The following is a 15,528-nucleotide window of genomic DNA, read 5'->3' on the forward strand; positions in this document are numbered from 1 at the left end:
TAGACTTAGAGACAGGAAACTAGATTTTTCAAGGGCTCCTTGTCTTCAGAATGGGCATGAAATGCACCCAGTAATACATCCTACAGATTTGGTGTTGATCAGTATCGATCTATCAATTCCAGATCCTTACCTGGGGGTTGATAATGGGAATAAGTGGGCTGTAAATTTCTTGCTTAGTTTATCTTTGTTTCCCTTTACTTACAGCAATTTTTGGTATTTATTAAATTACAATTAAATGTTTCTTCAGTAGAAGTGAAGAGATAGTGAAAACTCTGTTATTACACAAGCAAATTGTTAAAATGTTTTCTAAGTGCACATTGGCAATAAGTTTTAGAGTGTTAAAAAATTAGATATGTCTTATTTTAGGAATCTACATTAGGAATTTATCCTGAAAAAATAATGAAGAGTGATTGAAAATAATTAACTACAAGGATATTCATAGCAGTTTATTTATAATAATGAAAAACAGAAACAGTATCATTTTCAATAATAAAGGATTTGTTAATATATGCTCTCTCAATACAAAAATTCATTTTTGCAAACACTAATAATAATGTTAGGGAAAAGCATTTAGTAATGTATTTAGGCCTGTGTTTAAATGGATAAAACAGGTACAAAGCAACATATTAAACTGTACTCTTAAATTTTAAAAAATATGTGATAAAGATCAAAATACATCCTGAGAGCTGGGGTTGTAGCTTATTGGTAAGTACTTGCCTTGCATGCATGAGGCATTGGGTTCGATCCTCAGCACCACATAAAAATAAAATAAAGATGTTATGTCCACCGAAAACTAAATATTAAAAAAATAAATATTAAAAAATCCTCTCTCTCTAAAAAATAAATAAATAAATAAATAAATAAAAGATATTGTGTTCATCTATAACTAAAAAAAATATTTTTAAAAATATATATTCTGAAATCAATACATACAAACACGATTTCTCCCTAACTAGAGGAAAAACTGTGGTTTGATTCTTTTCCTTTGTGTCATCTGTCATAAATTTCTCCAGTGTGCATGTACTGTTTTTATTCATGCAACAAAAAAGAGAAAAACATATTTCTTCCATAAGAATGAAAATATTCTATTTAATGAATACCTTCCTCTGATAAGAAATGTACTAGTAACCAATTGGTAATATAATTAACAAAGATAGTCTCTGGGACAAAGCTTCTTCCTTCATATGGTTAAAAGCAAGCAGGGGCAAGAGGGGTTGGCCATGTGAGTCTTTAGCAGGTTTCTCCATGTTGGGTCAGGCTCAGAGGCTGAGTGTGATTATAAGGTTCATCTGGAGGAAACTTCTCATACCACTCTGGGATGTTCTCTCTGCCTTCTGAAACAGGTTACAGGTTGTTCCTCACCTCAGGCAGCTGCTGAATTGAGTCCAGTGGGACACATTGGTAGATAAGATCAGAAAGTATGTCCTTGCCCTTCTTTGCCTCAGTTTGCTTGCTCTGGCCTGAGCAATGCTCAACCACAAACCTTTCTTAAATGAGTTCTCCAGAAACCTTTTAATGCACTGGTTTACTATGACATTGGCTACAGTTGAGAGCTAGAATTTGTTTCCCCTTTTTGCACCCCTACTGAGCCAATATTGTTAAAGAATGAGGATCTTTGGAAAACTCCTTGTTCATTTAATCCTAAGTGTTCCATCATGTGCCCACCTTTGAAGTTTTAAAGGCATGGTGAGAGCAATAATTCCCACATATTTTCATTTGTCTGTTGGGCACAAGTAAACAAACCCAAGTCATTACCCTAGTAACATCATCAGCTATTAGGCAAATGACACATTGTAGATGATACAAGAGAGATGTCAGCAGGAAACTTAACACTGAGCCGTAGACCTTCAAACTGACATATAAGACCTGAACGATGTTTTCCAGTTGGGATGAGATGGACAAGCTGTATTAAAAGAGATGAAGTTAAAGGAAACCACCATCTAAAACCTGTATCCAGCCCTAACCAGAGGTGTCAGATTAACTAGAGAGGCTGAGATGAAAAGTCAGAACAATGAACTGTCAGGTTTGTGGGTGAGGTGTATGGGTGGGTGAAGAGCTTCCCTGGGCAGCTGACTCAGTCCTCATCCCATGGGGTCAGCATACCCTGACAAAAGAGATAGCTTTTGTCACCTGATGTTTTTTAAACTGTGAGTTATACAAGAACCTATTGGCTATGGTATAATTTTTCACATAGATTTCTCTATAAGGAGTTTTGTATTAGCTTCAAGAAGTGAATTTGGTTTGAGACTATTTTATTTCTAATTTCAAAATATAAAAATAATTTTGGGTATTATGCATGTATGCATACATGTGCGTAACATTTTCTTTGGGGCATAAAAACCAGGATCCAAATAAAGCATTCTTAGGATACTGATTGGCTTTTCTGGTCCTGAAAGCTGAAGATAATAGGACTTTGGTATCTGAAGACGGTCCTCTTGAGTAACCCACTCTGGGCACAGGGAGTCAGCTTCCCTTTGACAACCTCCACATTATTACGTCAGTGTACATTATGGAGAGTGCAAAAATTTAATATAAGGTTCACATACACTTAAATGTTAGTATATTAAAATATATTTATGTAGTACTTGTTTCTACAGTACTAGTTTTCATACTAGTAAGGAGTGAGAGTTTGTTTTTTGTAATTGTCTGTTTCTCTGTGTGACTGGAGGTTGAACCCAGTTGAGACATGCTAAACATGTGTTCTATCACTGTATACCAGCTATTCACAACCCATAGTAAGTAGATTTGTTATGAGTTAAAACGGATATACAAACTGTTTTAAAGGCATCCCGCAGTATAATACTGTTAAGGGCAGCATCACAGCGTAGTAAAAGAAGATACACTTTGGATGGACGGAAACAGATTTGGATAAGTCTTGATGACTTACAAGGCTGGACAACTGATTTGAACTTTATGAGTCTCCCGTTCCTAATTATGGATTAAGTATAATGACCATGTAGAGTGTGAAGATGAAAGTAAAAATGTGTTTGTGATATGCTGGCCTTTCAATAAATGATGGCAGTTTGTTGAGCCACAGGCAAGATTTGTGGGAGACATGAAAGAGGAAAATAGGTAATAGCTGAGTGCTTTCTCCCTACGCAGGCACCTCCTAAATGTGTTTAGTGGAGTGTCCGAAGGTAGTAAGTGAAAACGAGAACCAACAAATTGTTTTGTAAAACACAGGGTGAATCAAAGTAATCCAAGTTCTTTCCATAACAGTAGTCCAGAGCCAGGCTCCAGAGGCTGAGGCAGGATGATCCCGAGTTCAAAGCCAGCCTCAGCAATTTAGGGAGTAACTTAGCAATTCAGGGAGACCATATCTCTAAATAAAATATTTTAAAAGCGCTGGGGATGTGGTTCAGTGTTTAAACTTGGATTCAATCCCTGGTACCACCCCCCGCCTCCCCGCTTCAATATTCTAGAACTGCTGTCCTACAAAATTGCAAAGTTAGGTTTCATGAGGGTTCATGGAATTCTACCTTCCTGTACCTGTTGGGCCATATCCTGAAGAGCCAGTGCTGTAGGGGCACATCTGGGGACAGCTGTGTTTGTCATTTCCATCTACCTCCTGGGCTTCTGTCAGGAATGTCCACATCTCACTCAAGGATTGACCATGAAATGTGGAGTCCTTTTTCATCTTAGTCAGAATCTGAGCATTATAGTTGTTAGGTTGGGGAAAGTTTTTGATCAAACCAGACACAGCTGTTCCAAGTTCTTTTGTTGAAGAGTGTAGGTCTTCATGGGCATTTCTTGTTTTCATAGTCTTTCCTTCAATGTGATTGTTAAAGACTTACAGAGCTTTGAAACATTTCTTGGCTGTGACCAAAGCCTTCTTGCACTGCAGTCATTTTATGTACCTCTTAACTCTTTCTGGTGGAATAGTATTCGGCAGGTACAGAGCACAGTGATAACCTGCATGAATACAGCTAATTACTGTTTCTTAAAACATAAATTGTCAAGTATGTGGTGCTTAAAACATATTTAATTCCTTAATTAATGTTTGTCCTAATAGCTACTTCTTAGATCAGCCCTTCTGGGGATCAGTGGCAGTGGGAAAGTGCCTACCTGCCTCCGGGCACCCACATCCTTGGATATCCACATTGATTTCCTGTCATTTAAAGAATATTTTTGCTTCACATTCACCCTCTTGTTTTATTGTACTGATAAAAAAGCATAGTTCTCGATTTTGATTCTGCTTCCCCTTCTCCTCTCTCTTGTGTTCATATGTTTCAGGTGCCCCTGAAGCAAAAAGAGTCACCCATCGATTGCTCTGGGTTCTCTCTAATCATGTATGCACCCACAGAAGCCTCCTGAATTTCACCCATGCAGTCACTCTCTCTGCTCCTGATTCCCAGCTTAGTTAGAGGCTCAGAAGGCAGGAGTCTTTTAATATAAATAGTGGCTTTGTAAAGAAAAAAAAAATGCATACAGGGCTCCAGGAACCCCTTAGTCAGGCATCTCCGTGTAGGTAGAGGGCTGGCAATGAGGAACATGAGGATAAAGTCATCAAATGGGCGAGTCTTGGTTCGCTAGAGCCTCCTTGTTAAAACAAACTCCTTAGATTTACTGAAGAGTCCTGGGAGAAGATTTGGCATGGATTCCAGCTGGGCCCTGCTCTAAATTCTTTGTGCAGCCAGGACACAAAGGAGTCTGCCTGTTGCAGGGAGGCTAAACCAAGATTTACCATTTACCAGCTGACAGTTTTGCTGGTAAATGAGGAGTTGAGGGAATAGGAATGACAGGATCTTACCCATCCCTTCACATTTAGCTCCAGCTTTTATACCCCACACAGCTGCCTGGTTTCTTTGCTGTATTTGCCTTCAGTCCCTTATTTCACTAGGAACCAGGTAAGGCCACAATAAGTGGCAGCAGGCCCACATCCATTTGCTGCTTAGAGATCACGTTTTAGAGCTGAATAAGTGACTGTTTTCTAGTTGTGCTCTTCAAATCTAAGGAATTGGGAGGTATTCATTGGCCAAGTGGAAAGAGACACTAGTCATTTGTCAATTTAGACAAAGTTGAACAGTCTTGTTTTGCAGTCAGTTTCGGAGCTTAGGTGCATGTCTGAATATCCAGGAGGGACACATGGTGGGTGCCCAGCTGGAGTCTGTACATTGATTTGGGCTTTTGCAGAGGCTAGTGTCCCCTAATGTCCACTTGGGAAATACTGATATGTCCCAGTTGAAAAACAACACATGCCTTAACTCCATAAATTCCCTTGTTAGGGCCTTTATTCTAAGTGCAGGACAATTTCATTGCTTACTACAGGACAAAGAGGGGGATTTGATAAGTAACTCTCTCAAGCAAGAAAGTGAAAGTGATTCTAAGCAATTGCATCTGAACTTTGCATTTTGTGCTTAGAAAAGATGAGCATTATATTTTAAAAACCACTGGGGGCACAGGAGTTTGTCACTTTATTATTGACTCAGAACTGCACCTGGGAAAGTGTGATAGTCTTTTCATCCTCAAAGACCATGTTTTGTTTATTCATTTTAAAAACCTTCCCACATCTCTAAATTTCATTTTCAGCTTGTACTTACTATTTGATGATCAAGGATGAGTATGCCTTCTGTTTAGTCTCATACCTGTGTGAACAGCTACTTCCTGCTTATCAGAACTGTCCCTTTAAACTTTCTACACTTTTTCCTCTACTTTAATTTTCTTCTGAATTCGGTTTTATTGAAGGAGTAGATGAGCTATGATAATATCACTTTCTAAAGGGAAAGGGGACACAAATGAGGAAAGTCATGCTTATTGGTAGCAAAACCAAAAAATCATTTAAGAGAATGCATGGAGGCTGGAGGTGTGGCTCAGTGGTAGTGATTTTGCCTACCTTATGTGAAGACCTGGCTTCTATACCCATCATGGTGCCTGCCCACACATGTACACACATACACAAAAAGGAAAAAACTAGGCATGATAAAGCATCAGTAATTAGCTCCATGACAAATTTTGTTGTCCTTTGAGGGTCTTTACCTTTTCAAAACTGGGTTTTATATTTTCGGCTGATAACATCAATATAAATAGAAACTTGAGTGTTTGTTCCTGATTTCTTTTTTCTTTAAAGCTTTTTAAAAATACCTTTTTTTTTAGTTGTAGATGAACGTAGTACTTTTATTTTATTTATTTATCTTATGTGGGGCTGAGGTTTGAACCCATTGCCTCACATGTGCAAGGCAAGCACTTCACCACTGAGTCACAATCCTAGCCCCTGTTCCTGATTTCTTAATGCGAGGAATCTTGTGGTTTTTGCTTTGGCTCTTTAATATTACAGAAACTTTTTTTTTTTTAAAGAGAGAGAGAGAGTGAGAGAATTTTTTAATATTTATTTTTCAGTTTTCGGCAGACACAGCATCTTTGTTTGTATGTGTTGCTGAGGGTCGAACCCGGGCTGCATGCATGCCCGGGGAGCGTGCTATCGCTTGAGCCACATCCCCAGCCCCCACAGAAACTTTTTTATAGTCCATATTTCTTTCTATTTTTCTTTTAATTTCTTTAACACAAACAACATAACATTTTTAAAAATGTGTAGGCCCCACATTTGCTTTTTACTTAAAACTGGAAAGGATCTAGCAGGTAATCTGTGTGAGGATAGACACATACCCCTTAATCCCCTGTGTTCTAGAGAATTGACAAATGACTTCCACTTGCACATTTTCCTTGGTGAGCATTGGTATTGGAAAGCAAATCCCTTTTCTTTGCTCACACATACAAGGGAAAGTGCAGCATGGAAAGCTAATTTTGCTCTTCACTGAAGCAGGGAGGATCGGGGGTCTGCAGTGTTAAACTGCTCCCCCCTCCACCTTTGGCACATATCTGAGGGAAGGCTGATGTCAGCCCTCTCTCAAGCCAACATTTCATGAGCAAAGGAGAGCACTAGTCAGTGGTTTAACCAGTTGTTTCCTATCTGACAGCAAATGACTTTCCCCAAAGTCTCTAAAGGCTATAGGATGCAGAATCTCCTCTCTTGAGATATTATTAGTTGAAGGATTGAATGAATATTAATTGTCTATTCCACATCTCGTGGCTACAAATAATATCAGAGAGCCATCAGGAAAACAAAACAAAAACAAAAAACAAAAAAAAAAAAAAGGAGAAATGGGGATTTGGAGTGAACCAAACCACACTAATAACATAGATTCTCAGTATTTACTATAGTTATGTATGATAGTCAAAACAATGAGCGCACAGAATTAGTACATAGAGTTATGTATTGGTATCCACAGGGGATTGGTTCTAGGATCCCTCTGCATATGAAATCTGTGGATGCTCAAGACCCTTACGTAAAATGGCATAGTATTTGCATATAACCTATGCATATCCTCTTATAAAATTTAAATTATCTCTAGGTTATTTGTAACCCCTAATATAATGTCAGTGCCATATAAATAGTTATATGGTATCATTTAGGGAAGTATATAGTATCATTTAGGAAACAATGGCAAGGAAAAAAAGTCTGTACCTGTTCAGTATAGACCCAGTTTGGTTTTTGTTTTCTGGTTTTTTTTTTCCCCCAAATACATTTGATCCATACCTGGTTGAATCTGTGGATACCGAACAGAAACATGAAGGGCTGGCTCTACTGAACTATTGCTTCAGTGGAAAATATGAATCAGGTTCCTGTGAGGCTCTAGACACAAAGTTTTTGTCAGTCGATCAATGCATACTCATGTTTATGTTTACCTCTGTGTAAAGATATCTTCTCTAATTTATGTTGTTAATTCATTAACATTGAACCCATAGGCAACAGCACTGTAACTCATACTTGAATTACAGGTAAATTGTCTCCATAATGCACCTCACAGCCTCTTGCCCTTAAGAACACTGGACACTACTTTAAAAATGCAACATCACCAATAAAAAGCATAAAAATATGAAAAACAGAGTTAGGTAGACCATAACACAGATGGTTTTTTACAACATGAAGCTAAAACAAGGAGATGGAGTATTGCCTTGCTTGGCCTTGCCAGGAGCCTGTGCACTGAGCAACTCAGATTTTTTTGTTGTTCTGTGCATGTCTATAAATGACATTTAAAGTTTTAAAAATATTGATTTGGGGGTTACAAATAAATTTTAGGCAGATCACAAATATGAAATACATGAAAAATGAGGATCAACTGAATTTATTTTAAGCAATTTTTAAAAAATGAATAATCTAAAATTAAATACTGAATTGTGTCAAAATTATTCCAGATCAGCATGGCTCTGTGATTCTGTTATACTGATTTATAGCATTTCAAATAATCAACCATCTTGGTTGGGCCAGAGGACAAATGTCTTACTTAAAACAAAAATTTTAAATGTTTATTTTGGTCAAATCAAACAAGCAAAACATTTAGTCCAAATGTAGCCAATTTGGGGAAATATAGTATAAAATTATATCTGAGGATTAGGTTTTAATATTAAAGTGTTTAAAATTCTCAGCACTTCATTATTTTCCCCTTTGGATAAATTCTATTTCCAAATGAGTTGGGTTTTATTTTATTTTATTTTTATAGTATTTTTGGGTCTAAAGAAATTAGATTATGGTTTTGTTTTGGTATGTGGTAATTATCTCTTATTTTAAAAAATTGGTAATGACTTATAAGACTAATTGGGCATTTAAAATACCACACAGATTAAAGAATTGAAAGGCAGTAAAACCAGGGACAGGGTGTTCTTCCTGCCATTATTGGAATAGGAGGCTTCTATATGTAGTGCCAGCCATATTGTATTTGGCTGTGACAAAAGTATTAATTTGGATATGTGCTTCCTTGTAAACCAGAGTAATGATCGTGTGTTGGAGAGCCAAGGAGGAAGTCTCTCCACAAACAGGAGGCTGCATAGTAAATATTTCAAACTTTACAGGCCAGACGGTCTCTGTGGCAACTGGTCAGCACTACTCTTGTTGTCTGAAAACAGCAGGAGCCAAAGCCTAATGAATGAGCATGGCCATCTTCCAATAAAACTTTATTCATGGACATGGAAATTTGAATTTCATATTGTTCTCATGTATCAGGAAATATTATTATTTTTTATTTGCTTCTACCATTGAAAACTATGTAAACTATCTTTAGCTTGGGAGCAATAGAAAACAGGCGATAGGACTGATTTGGCCCTAGGGCAGTAGTTTGACAGACCTTATTCTAAAATTTATGTGGTTAAAACTATGACTATAATTTTTTTTTTGAATCTGTTTCCAGGTCAAACACATGACTACTATATCCCTTACTTACTTATATCTTAAAGTAAAAACTTTTACAGCATATGTATCTATGCATGAAAGAACATACATGTAGGTATACACAGTTGTTTGTTTTGTGTGTAAATGTGTGTGTGTGTGTGTGTGTATTTATGCATGTGTGGGAATGTGTGAGTTTGTTTTCTATTATAGTCTCACACTTACTACTTAAGGCAGTTCAGTAACATAAAAAAGAGTTCAGGAATGAAAATAAAATAGACCCAAGATTATATTCTGACTCTGTAACTACTTGTGTGACCTCAGAAAAATTATTTAACCTTTCTGAATCAGCCTTCTCATCCCTGAAGGGAGTTCTTATGCCCCACCTCATATTGGTTCACTGAGGAAAACTAGATAACATATACAACCTAGGGTATAGAAGTACATACACAAGAATATCATTGTATTTTGAATGACTGAATCACTTTTTTCTTTTTTTAAGACTTGGTGTGGCTTCCTGAAGAAACTAAAGGGTTACTTCCATGGAAGATTTTCTGGATAAAAACAAACAGAACATCCCCAGATAAATTTCTTGCACCTTTTTGATTTCCTTTTGCAGTGGTACCATTGGTGTCCTCATGTTATTGTTTTATCTGACCTCAATCTTTTTTGGACCTGGTTGCCCACACATTCAGACACTCCTGTGACTTTGCCTGGGCTCTGCATACACTTATTATACCTCTCTAGAGCAGTACTTGCACTTTCAGTAGGAGAGTCTCTTTTGACAGAAAGAGACAAACATACTCCTTTTCTTTTGAAGCTTTCCTGGTCGGGGCACTGGTTAGAGAGGAGCACTGAATGGAAAACTTGCCAGATAGGGAGAGTTCATGGCAATCACACATTTTATGGGATTCACAAATCTGTTTCTAAGAAACCTCTTTTAGATGGGTCTCGTCTTTGAGCTGCATATTTTGACCCCCTTGACTGTAAGAAGCAGCAGAGCTAATCTCTCAAGTGTCAGGCATTTACAGTCAGTCAGTGTAAGACTGCTGTGCAGCCTCTAAATGTAGGATGTTTATTTAATCATATGTATTTTAAAATAGCATTTTTTTCAGTACAAATCAAACTTACTTTATAATTGTGGTATGTATTAAAGTTATATAGTGTACTGTAACCTTGATGAAGTGACTAATAAAACTTGTACTAATAAATCCCTTACATAAATCCCTTACTAAGAGCTGTCAAATGCTCTTTTTAAAAACATACTTTTGTTTTTTAAGAAATATTGAATTTATTGCTTTAGCTTATAATATAATTATCTTATGTAAAACATCTAAATGTATGATATCAGGATATATTCTTATATATATAAAAAGATATATTCTTATATATAAACTGTGACTTTCTTTATGTGTGTGTGTGTGTGTGTGTCTGTGTAGATATATACACATAAAATCAACAGTGTATTTTACCTTTTTGTCTCTGCATTTAGCTTTAAGTAAATCAGCACTGAATGTGCCATATTAAGAAGTTTACTTTCAAAAGTTTCCAGTGAACTGGAAGGGGTGGGCCAGTTTATAATATGATGCTGTCTTTCTGTGTGTCTTTTTGGAAAAATTGCTGGAGCAAGTGAAGTTGCAGAAATATCCATATACTTCATTGTTTCATTGTGGCCTCATGACAGTCATGCTGGGAATTTGGAGTCCATTGTTTTGTCTCTAAATGCTCCCTTACCCCTTGTCTAGTAGGGATAAAGAGAAACAGCCACTGGAACACCTGTGGGCTCACACTGGCAGGCTAAGGGTGACATTGAAGGTGGTGCTGGCTGTGTCACAGGCTTCCTGAAGTGTTTGGCGAGAAGGAGGTACAATCCTGAGGTTGGGAGGATCACACTACTATGACCTTCTGATTTGAATCTGTCATTTGGTCATTATTATCTTCTTCTGTTCTTTCATTGGATTCCTTATTTTCTCTAATTAAGGCTCACATTTCATGAACGTGTCTAATTTTTTGGATCCTGCAGAGTATGTAGTAAATATTCTATAAATATTTAAACTAAAAGACTTACTATTTTTTAGCATAAAACTTCTGAGGGCCATCATTCTTTGACAGGATAGATGAAAAAACAGTTCACAGACATTAAGGAGACTTTTCTAAGTCTCTAATCTCCTTTCTTCCTTCCTCTTCATTCCATGGTTTTGAATTGGTTTAAACAAAATATTATGAATTAAATTTACACACACAGATCAGGTACAAAATGAATTCACATGAACGTGTTTTGTATGTACACTATAGTCTAAGAGCTAATGCATCCCTTTGAAGAATAAGGATAATTCTGCTTTCTCTAGATACGTCAGCCCTCTTAGATGATAAAGTAAAATGCAATTTATAGGAAGAAGGACTACTTTAATAAGAAAATGGCCCTTTATCTATTCTGTTCCTCATATATTCCAAGTGCTTATCACAGTTCCTGGAAGAGAGGATGCTCAGGAGAGCACTGAGTTGAGTGGTTGAGTTAGTGAATGAATGCGTGAGTGAGTGGCAGGGAGGGGAGAAGGAAGGGAAAAGGAAAGGATTGATGGAATGACCTAAGGTCTAATGATCATTTCTGAGTTTGGCTTTCAGAATCTGTTTTTATGGCCAATGTGTCAGTGTACTTGGATAGCTTCTGGCTGTGGCATCAGCAGCCAATCCCTGGCTGTTCCTGGGGCTGCCATTATACTAGAGCAGGTCTCAGGACCCTGCAGAGCCTACTCTGGCAGTTGTACTCTGAGGGCCACTAGAATTCTTCCTCCTATTCTTGTTCTCATCTTTTTGTCCCTTCAGTTATCTTTGAATATACTATAGGAGAAATAAATTAGCATAGTCCCATTGTAATGATATCATGCATCTCTTCCTATCTTTTATCATCAGTGAAATATATATTAAAAATATGAATAGAACTAAGTTTAACTTCATCTTTGTTCTTTTGGGGTATCTCTTCTTTCCCCTGCATGTCTTGCAATTTATTGTAGAAGTGTTTTTTCCCTTTGGGTAAGAGTTAAATTGTTGGGTTGTGCATTAAGACTTATGGTCTTTAAGAGTCATAAATCATGGTTCTCCTGATATTATAGTTTCCTTCTATATATGAGCAATATTTAAAATAATATTCAAGTGGATCTTTTAAACAATAGCCTGATAACTTAAACTTGTACACAATCAGCTTAAGAAAATTAATAGCCCTTTTATTGTTTCTTCCTTTTCCTTCGGCCTCAATTTCCCTGAAGTGGTTTCATTATCTCAGAAGTCATTCAGTCTTAGAACCTCAGGGCACATGGTCCTATTCTTCTTGTCTGTCTTTTCCCATGTTCAGACAGTTAGTTGTTGAAGCCCTCTTGATTTCACTATCGTGGAAAATTTGTACCATATTTCTCTTACTTCACATCTTTGCCACCAGAATTTTGGGTAGCATTGCCTCTTTTCTGTATTGTTAATTGCATATTTCTACTCTACAAGCAGAGTCTTCTCCTCCTGGCCATGGCCATGCCCATGTAGAACTTTTGTACCTTTCCTGGAATGGGTATGATCCTCTGTACACTGTATTTCATTCTCATCCTCAGGCTATCAGCCTGTCACTTCTGATGGGAGGTACTTTCAGTATACTCAGTATTTTTCTTTTATAATACCTATTGTACTTTTTACCTTCCCCTCCCCCCCAAATTGTATAAAGCCTAAGAACCCATATGGTTCAGTTTGGTCAGACATTCACCTCCAAAGATATTAACTAAAACAATCTAAATTTTAACCTTGCCTCTACTTTGCCTCTAGAGGGGAAAAAAGTCTGAATGTGTTTATGCTTTAAAGTATAGTATGATGTGTATTAATGCTAGGAATTGATCCCTGCATTGCTCTACCACTGAGATATATCCCAACTTATTTTTTAGTTTGAGACAGAGTCTTATTGGCCTTGAACTGATGATCCTCCTATTTCAGCCTCCCTCACTGCTGGGATTATAGGAATGTTCCACAACACCCAGCTAAAATGTAGTATATATTTACTTTTTTTTTTTTTTTGCTATAAGGGATTAAATTCAGGGATATCTTACAACTTAGCTACATTTACAGTGCCTTTTTATAATTTTTCTTTTTTTGAGACAGAGTTTTGTTAAATTGCCCAGGCTAGACTCAAACTGCCTTGATCTTCCTGCCTCTGCCTCCCAAGTTGCTGGGATTTGTTTGTGTGACTGTACCTGGCCAGTATTATTTTTATTTGATCATTTGCTTTCTATATGCCTTCTCTAGAATTTAAGTTCTCAAGGACTTGATGATTTGCTCCCCACTGTATGTTCAGCCCCTTAAAAATGACTCTAAGTTTCTCTTTTCCAAATTTCTTTTCTTAATCAAGGAACCCTTTCCCCAAACCAGGTAAGTCTTTGTTGCAAGGTGTTTGCTGCCCCACCTGTTACTCTTTACTCTTCCTAAAGATGGGGTTGAGGTCTTATTTATCTTTATAGTCTAGAACCTGGAACATCAACTGAGAAGATGTTAAGTACTCATTCTATTATATCTACTGGCAATGAAAATGAATGAAAGACTTAAACTGTGTCTTATATATAGAAGATATTTTGTAAAAATTATGACAAAATGAGTGAATAACTTAGATCTTTCTTAATTTACAGGTGATTTTTGAAGTGATAACCTCTGGACATCAAGGCTACCTTGCTATTGATGAAGTGAAGGTGTTAGGACATCCATGTAGTAAGTTGCCTCTACTATTAAATCTTGGGGTACATCACAGGGGTATATTTGTGTTGCGGATTTAGTGAAGGAACTAAAACCCTGGTAGAAGATGACTGTCAAGAGAGTTCATTGGCATATCTCCAGGTTCATTTTCTACCCCAGAAGTCCAAAAGCATGTATTTCATGAATAAATGTCATGGCTTATAGTATCTAAGTATCTTTTAAAATGAAAATCAGATATGGAGTAGAAAGGAATTCTTTCATACACTTGAACATTCTGGTAGAGGATCTGCTTATTTGTTGCCATGATCCTTGGATTTCCCTTTCAATATTGGCACAGGATTAAGTGATAAGAATTGGTGCATTTAAGTCTTAAGTAAGTTTCAGCCATTTTTTTCTTAGTTTTGTCCCATAATTTTAAAAAATATAGCCCCCAACACACTATATAAGAAACCTACCTAAGTCACTTTGGGACCCCAGAAGTGGCTTGTTCCTCACCTTTTACAAATTAGTACTTTTAAAAAAAGTATAATATGTGAGGCCCAGTGCAGTGGTGCATGCCTATAATCCCAGCAAGTCAGGAGTCTGACATAGGAGGATCACAAGTTTGAGGTAGCCTCCGCAGCTTAGCAAGCGCTTGTCTGGTGGGAGAAAAATGCATTTGATGTAACTCAGTGGTAGAGGGCTCCTGGGTTCAATCCCTAGTTCCTTGAAAGAAAAAGAAAAAGAATAAAGTATAATGGATGATAAACACATATACATTTTTTTAAAAAGCTGATATGAACACCTGAACTATTTATATAAAATAGTGCAGATAGTCTCATTTCTCCCACCTCCCCAGGGCCACCATGGTGGTGAGCTGCTCACTGCTCATTGCACCTCTCTGTCTATATAGTTTCTTGTTTGCTTTAAGCAAAAAAAGCTTTTATTCAAATGGGAATTGGGTGGCAAGTGGAATCCCTGTAGCATCACTGGCTCACAGAGTGAGTAGACCTCAAACTTGAGACTCTTTAGGAAGACTACAAGCACTACCATGGCAAAGGAGCTGCTGCCATGCCTGTTCCCTAACACTTGGAAGGTGACCCTTGTCTCCAGTAGCCGAAAATCGTCCATTGCTATGGACCTTGGCATCCTTGGCCTTAAGTGCAAGGCCCATAGTGTGATTGTCAGGTTGGTTATGCTAGATCACATGCCTATTTCCTCTTGCAAACAGCACAATCAAGGGGAACAGGGTTTTCTACTTTCTTATAAGAGCTAGGCCTTGCCTTTTACTAAAAAATATATCCTGCTGGGCAATCAAACACTCTGTGTGTGTGTGTGTGTGTGTGTGTGTGTGGTGTGTGGTGTTTCCCATAATCACAAAGTATTTATACACAGCAAACTTGTAAACCTTGTCTTCTGTACATCTAATGAATGATATCCAACCTTACAAATTTTTCTGTGCAGTTATATCCACTGACAATTGTTTCCAAGTTTCCCCTGCAGATACCAAAATCTGTTGATGCTCTAAAGAAATGGTGTAGTGTTTAAGTATAATCTATATTCATCTTGCCATATACTTTAGATCATCTTTAGATTACTTTTAATTCCTAGCATAATATAAATGCTTTATAGATAGATGTATAAGGGATGGTGTTGTTCAAAGTTGT

At 37.2% G+C, this 15,528-nt stretch overlaps 1 protein-coding gene across 17 annotated transcripts in view; it reads left to right on the forward strand.

Moving 5' to 3' along the window:
- Window positions 1-15,528, forward strand: part of Ptprm (protein tyrosine phosphatase receptor type M) — an 825,349-nt gene that overhangs the window by 292,301 nt on the left and 517,520 nt on the right. For all 17 annotated transcript variants that reach the window (XM_048806549.1, XM_048806555.1, XM_048806560.1 and 14 more), the window contains exon 4: window positions 13,819-13,897. In XM_048806549.1, coding sequence (XP_048662506.1) covers window positions 13,819-13,897 — 79 coding nt within the window. The remainder of the gene's footprint in view (window positions 1-13,818; window positions 13,898-15,528) is intronic.

This window comes from Marmota marmota, unplaced genomic scaffold (assembly GCF_001458135.2).
Source record: "Marmota marmota marmota unplaced genomic scaffold, marMar, whole genome shotgun sequence".
NCBI classification, from domain to species: Eukaryota; Metazoa; Chordata; class Mammalia; order Rodentia; family Sciuridae; genus Marmota; species Marmota marmota.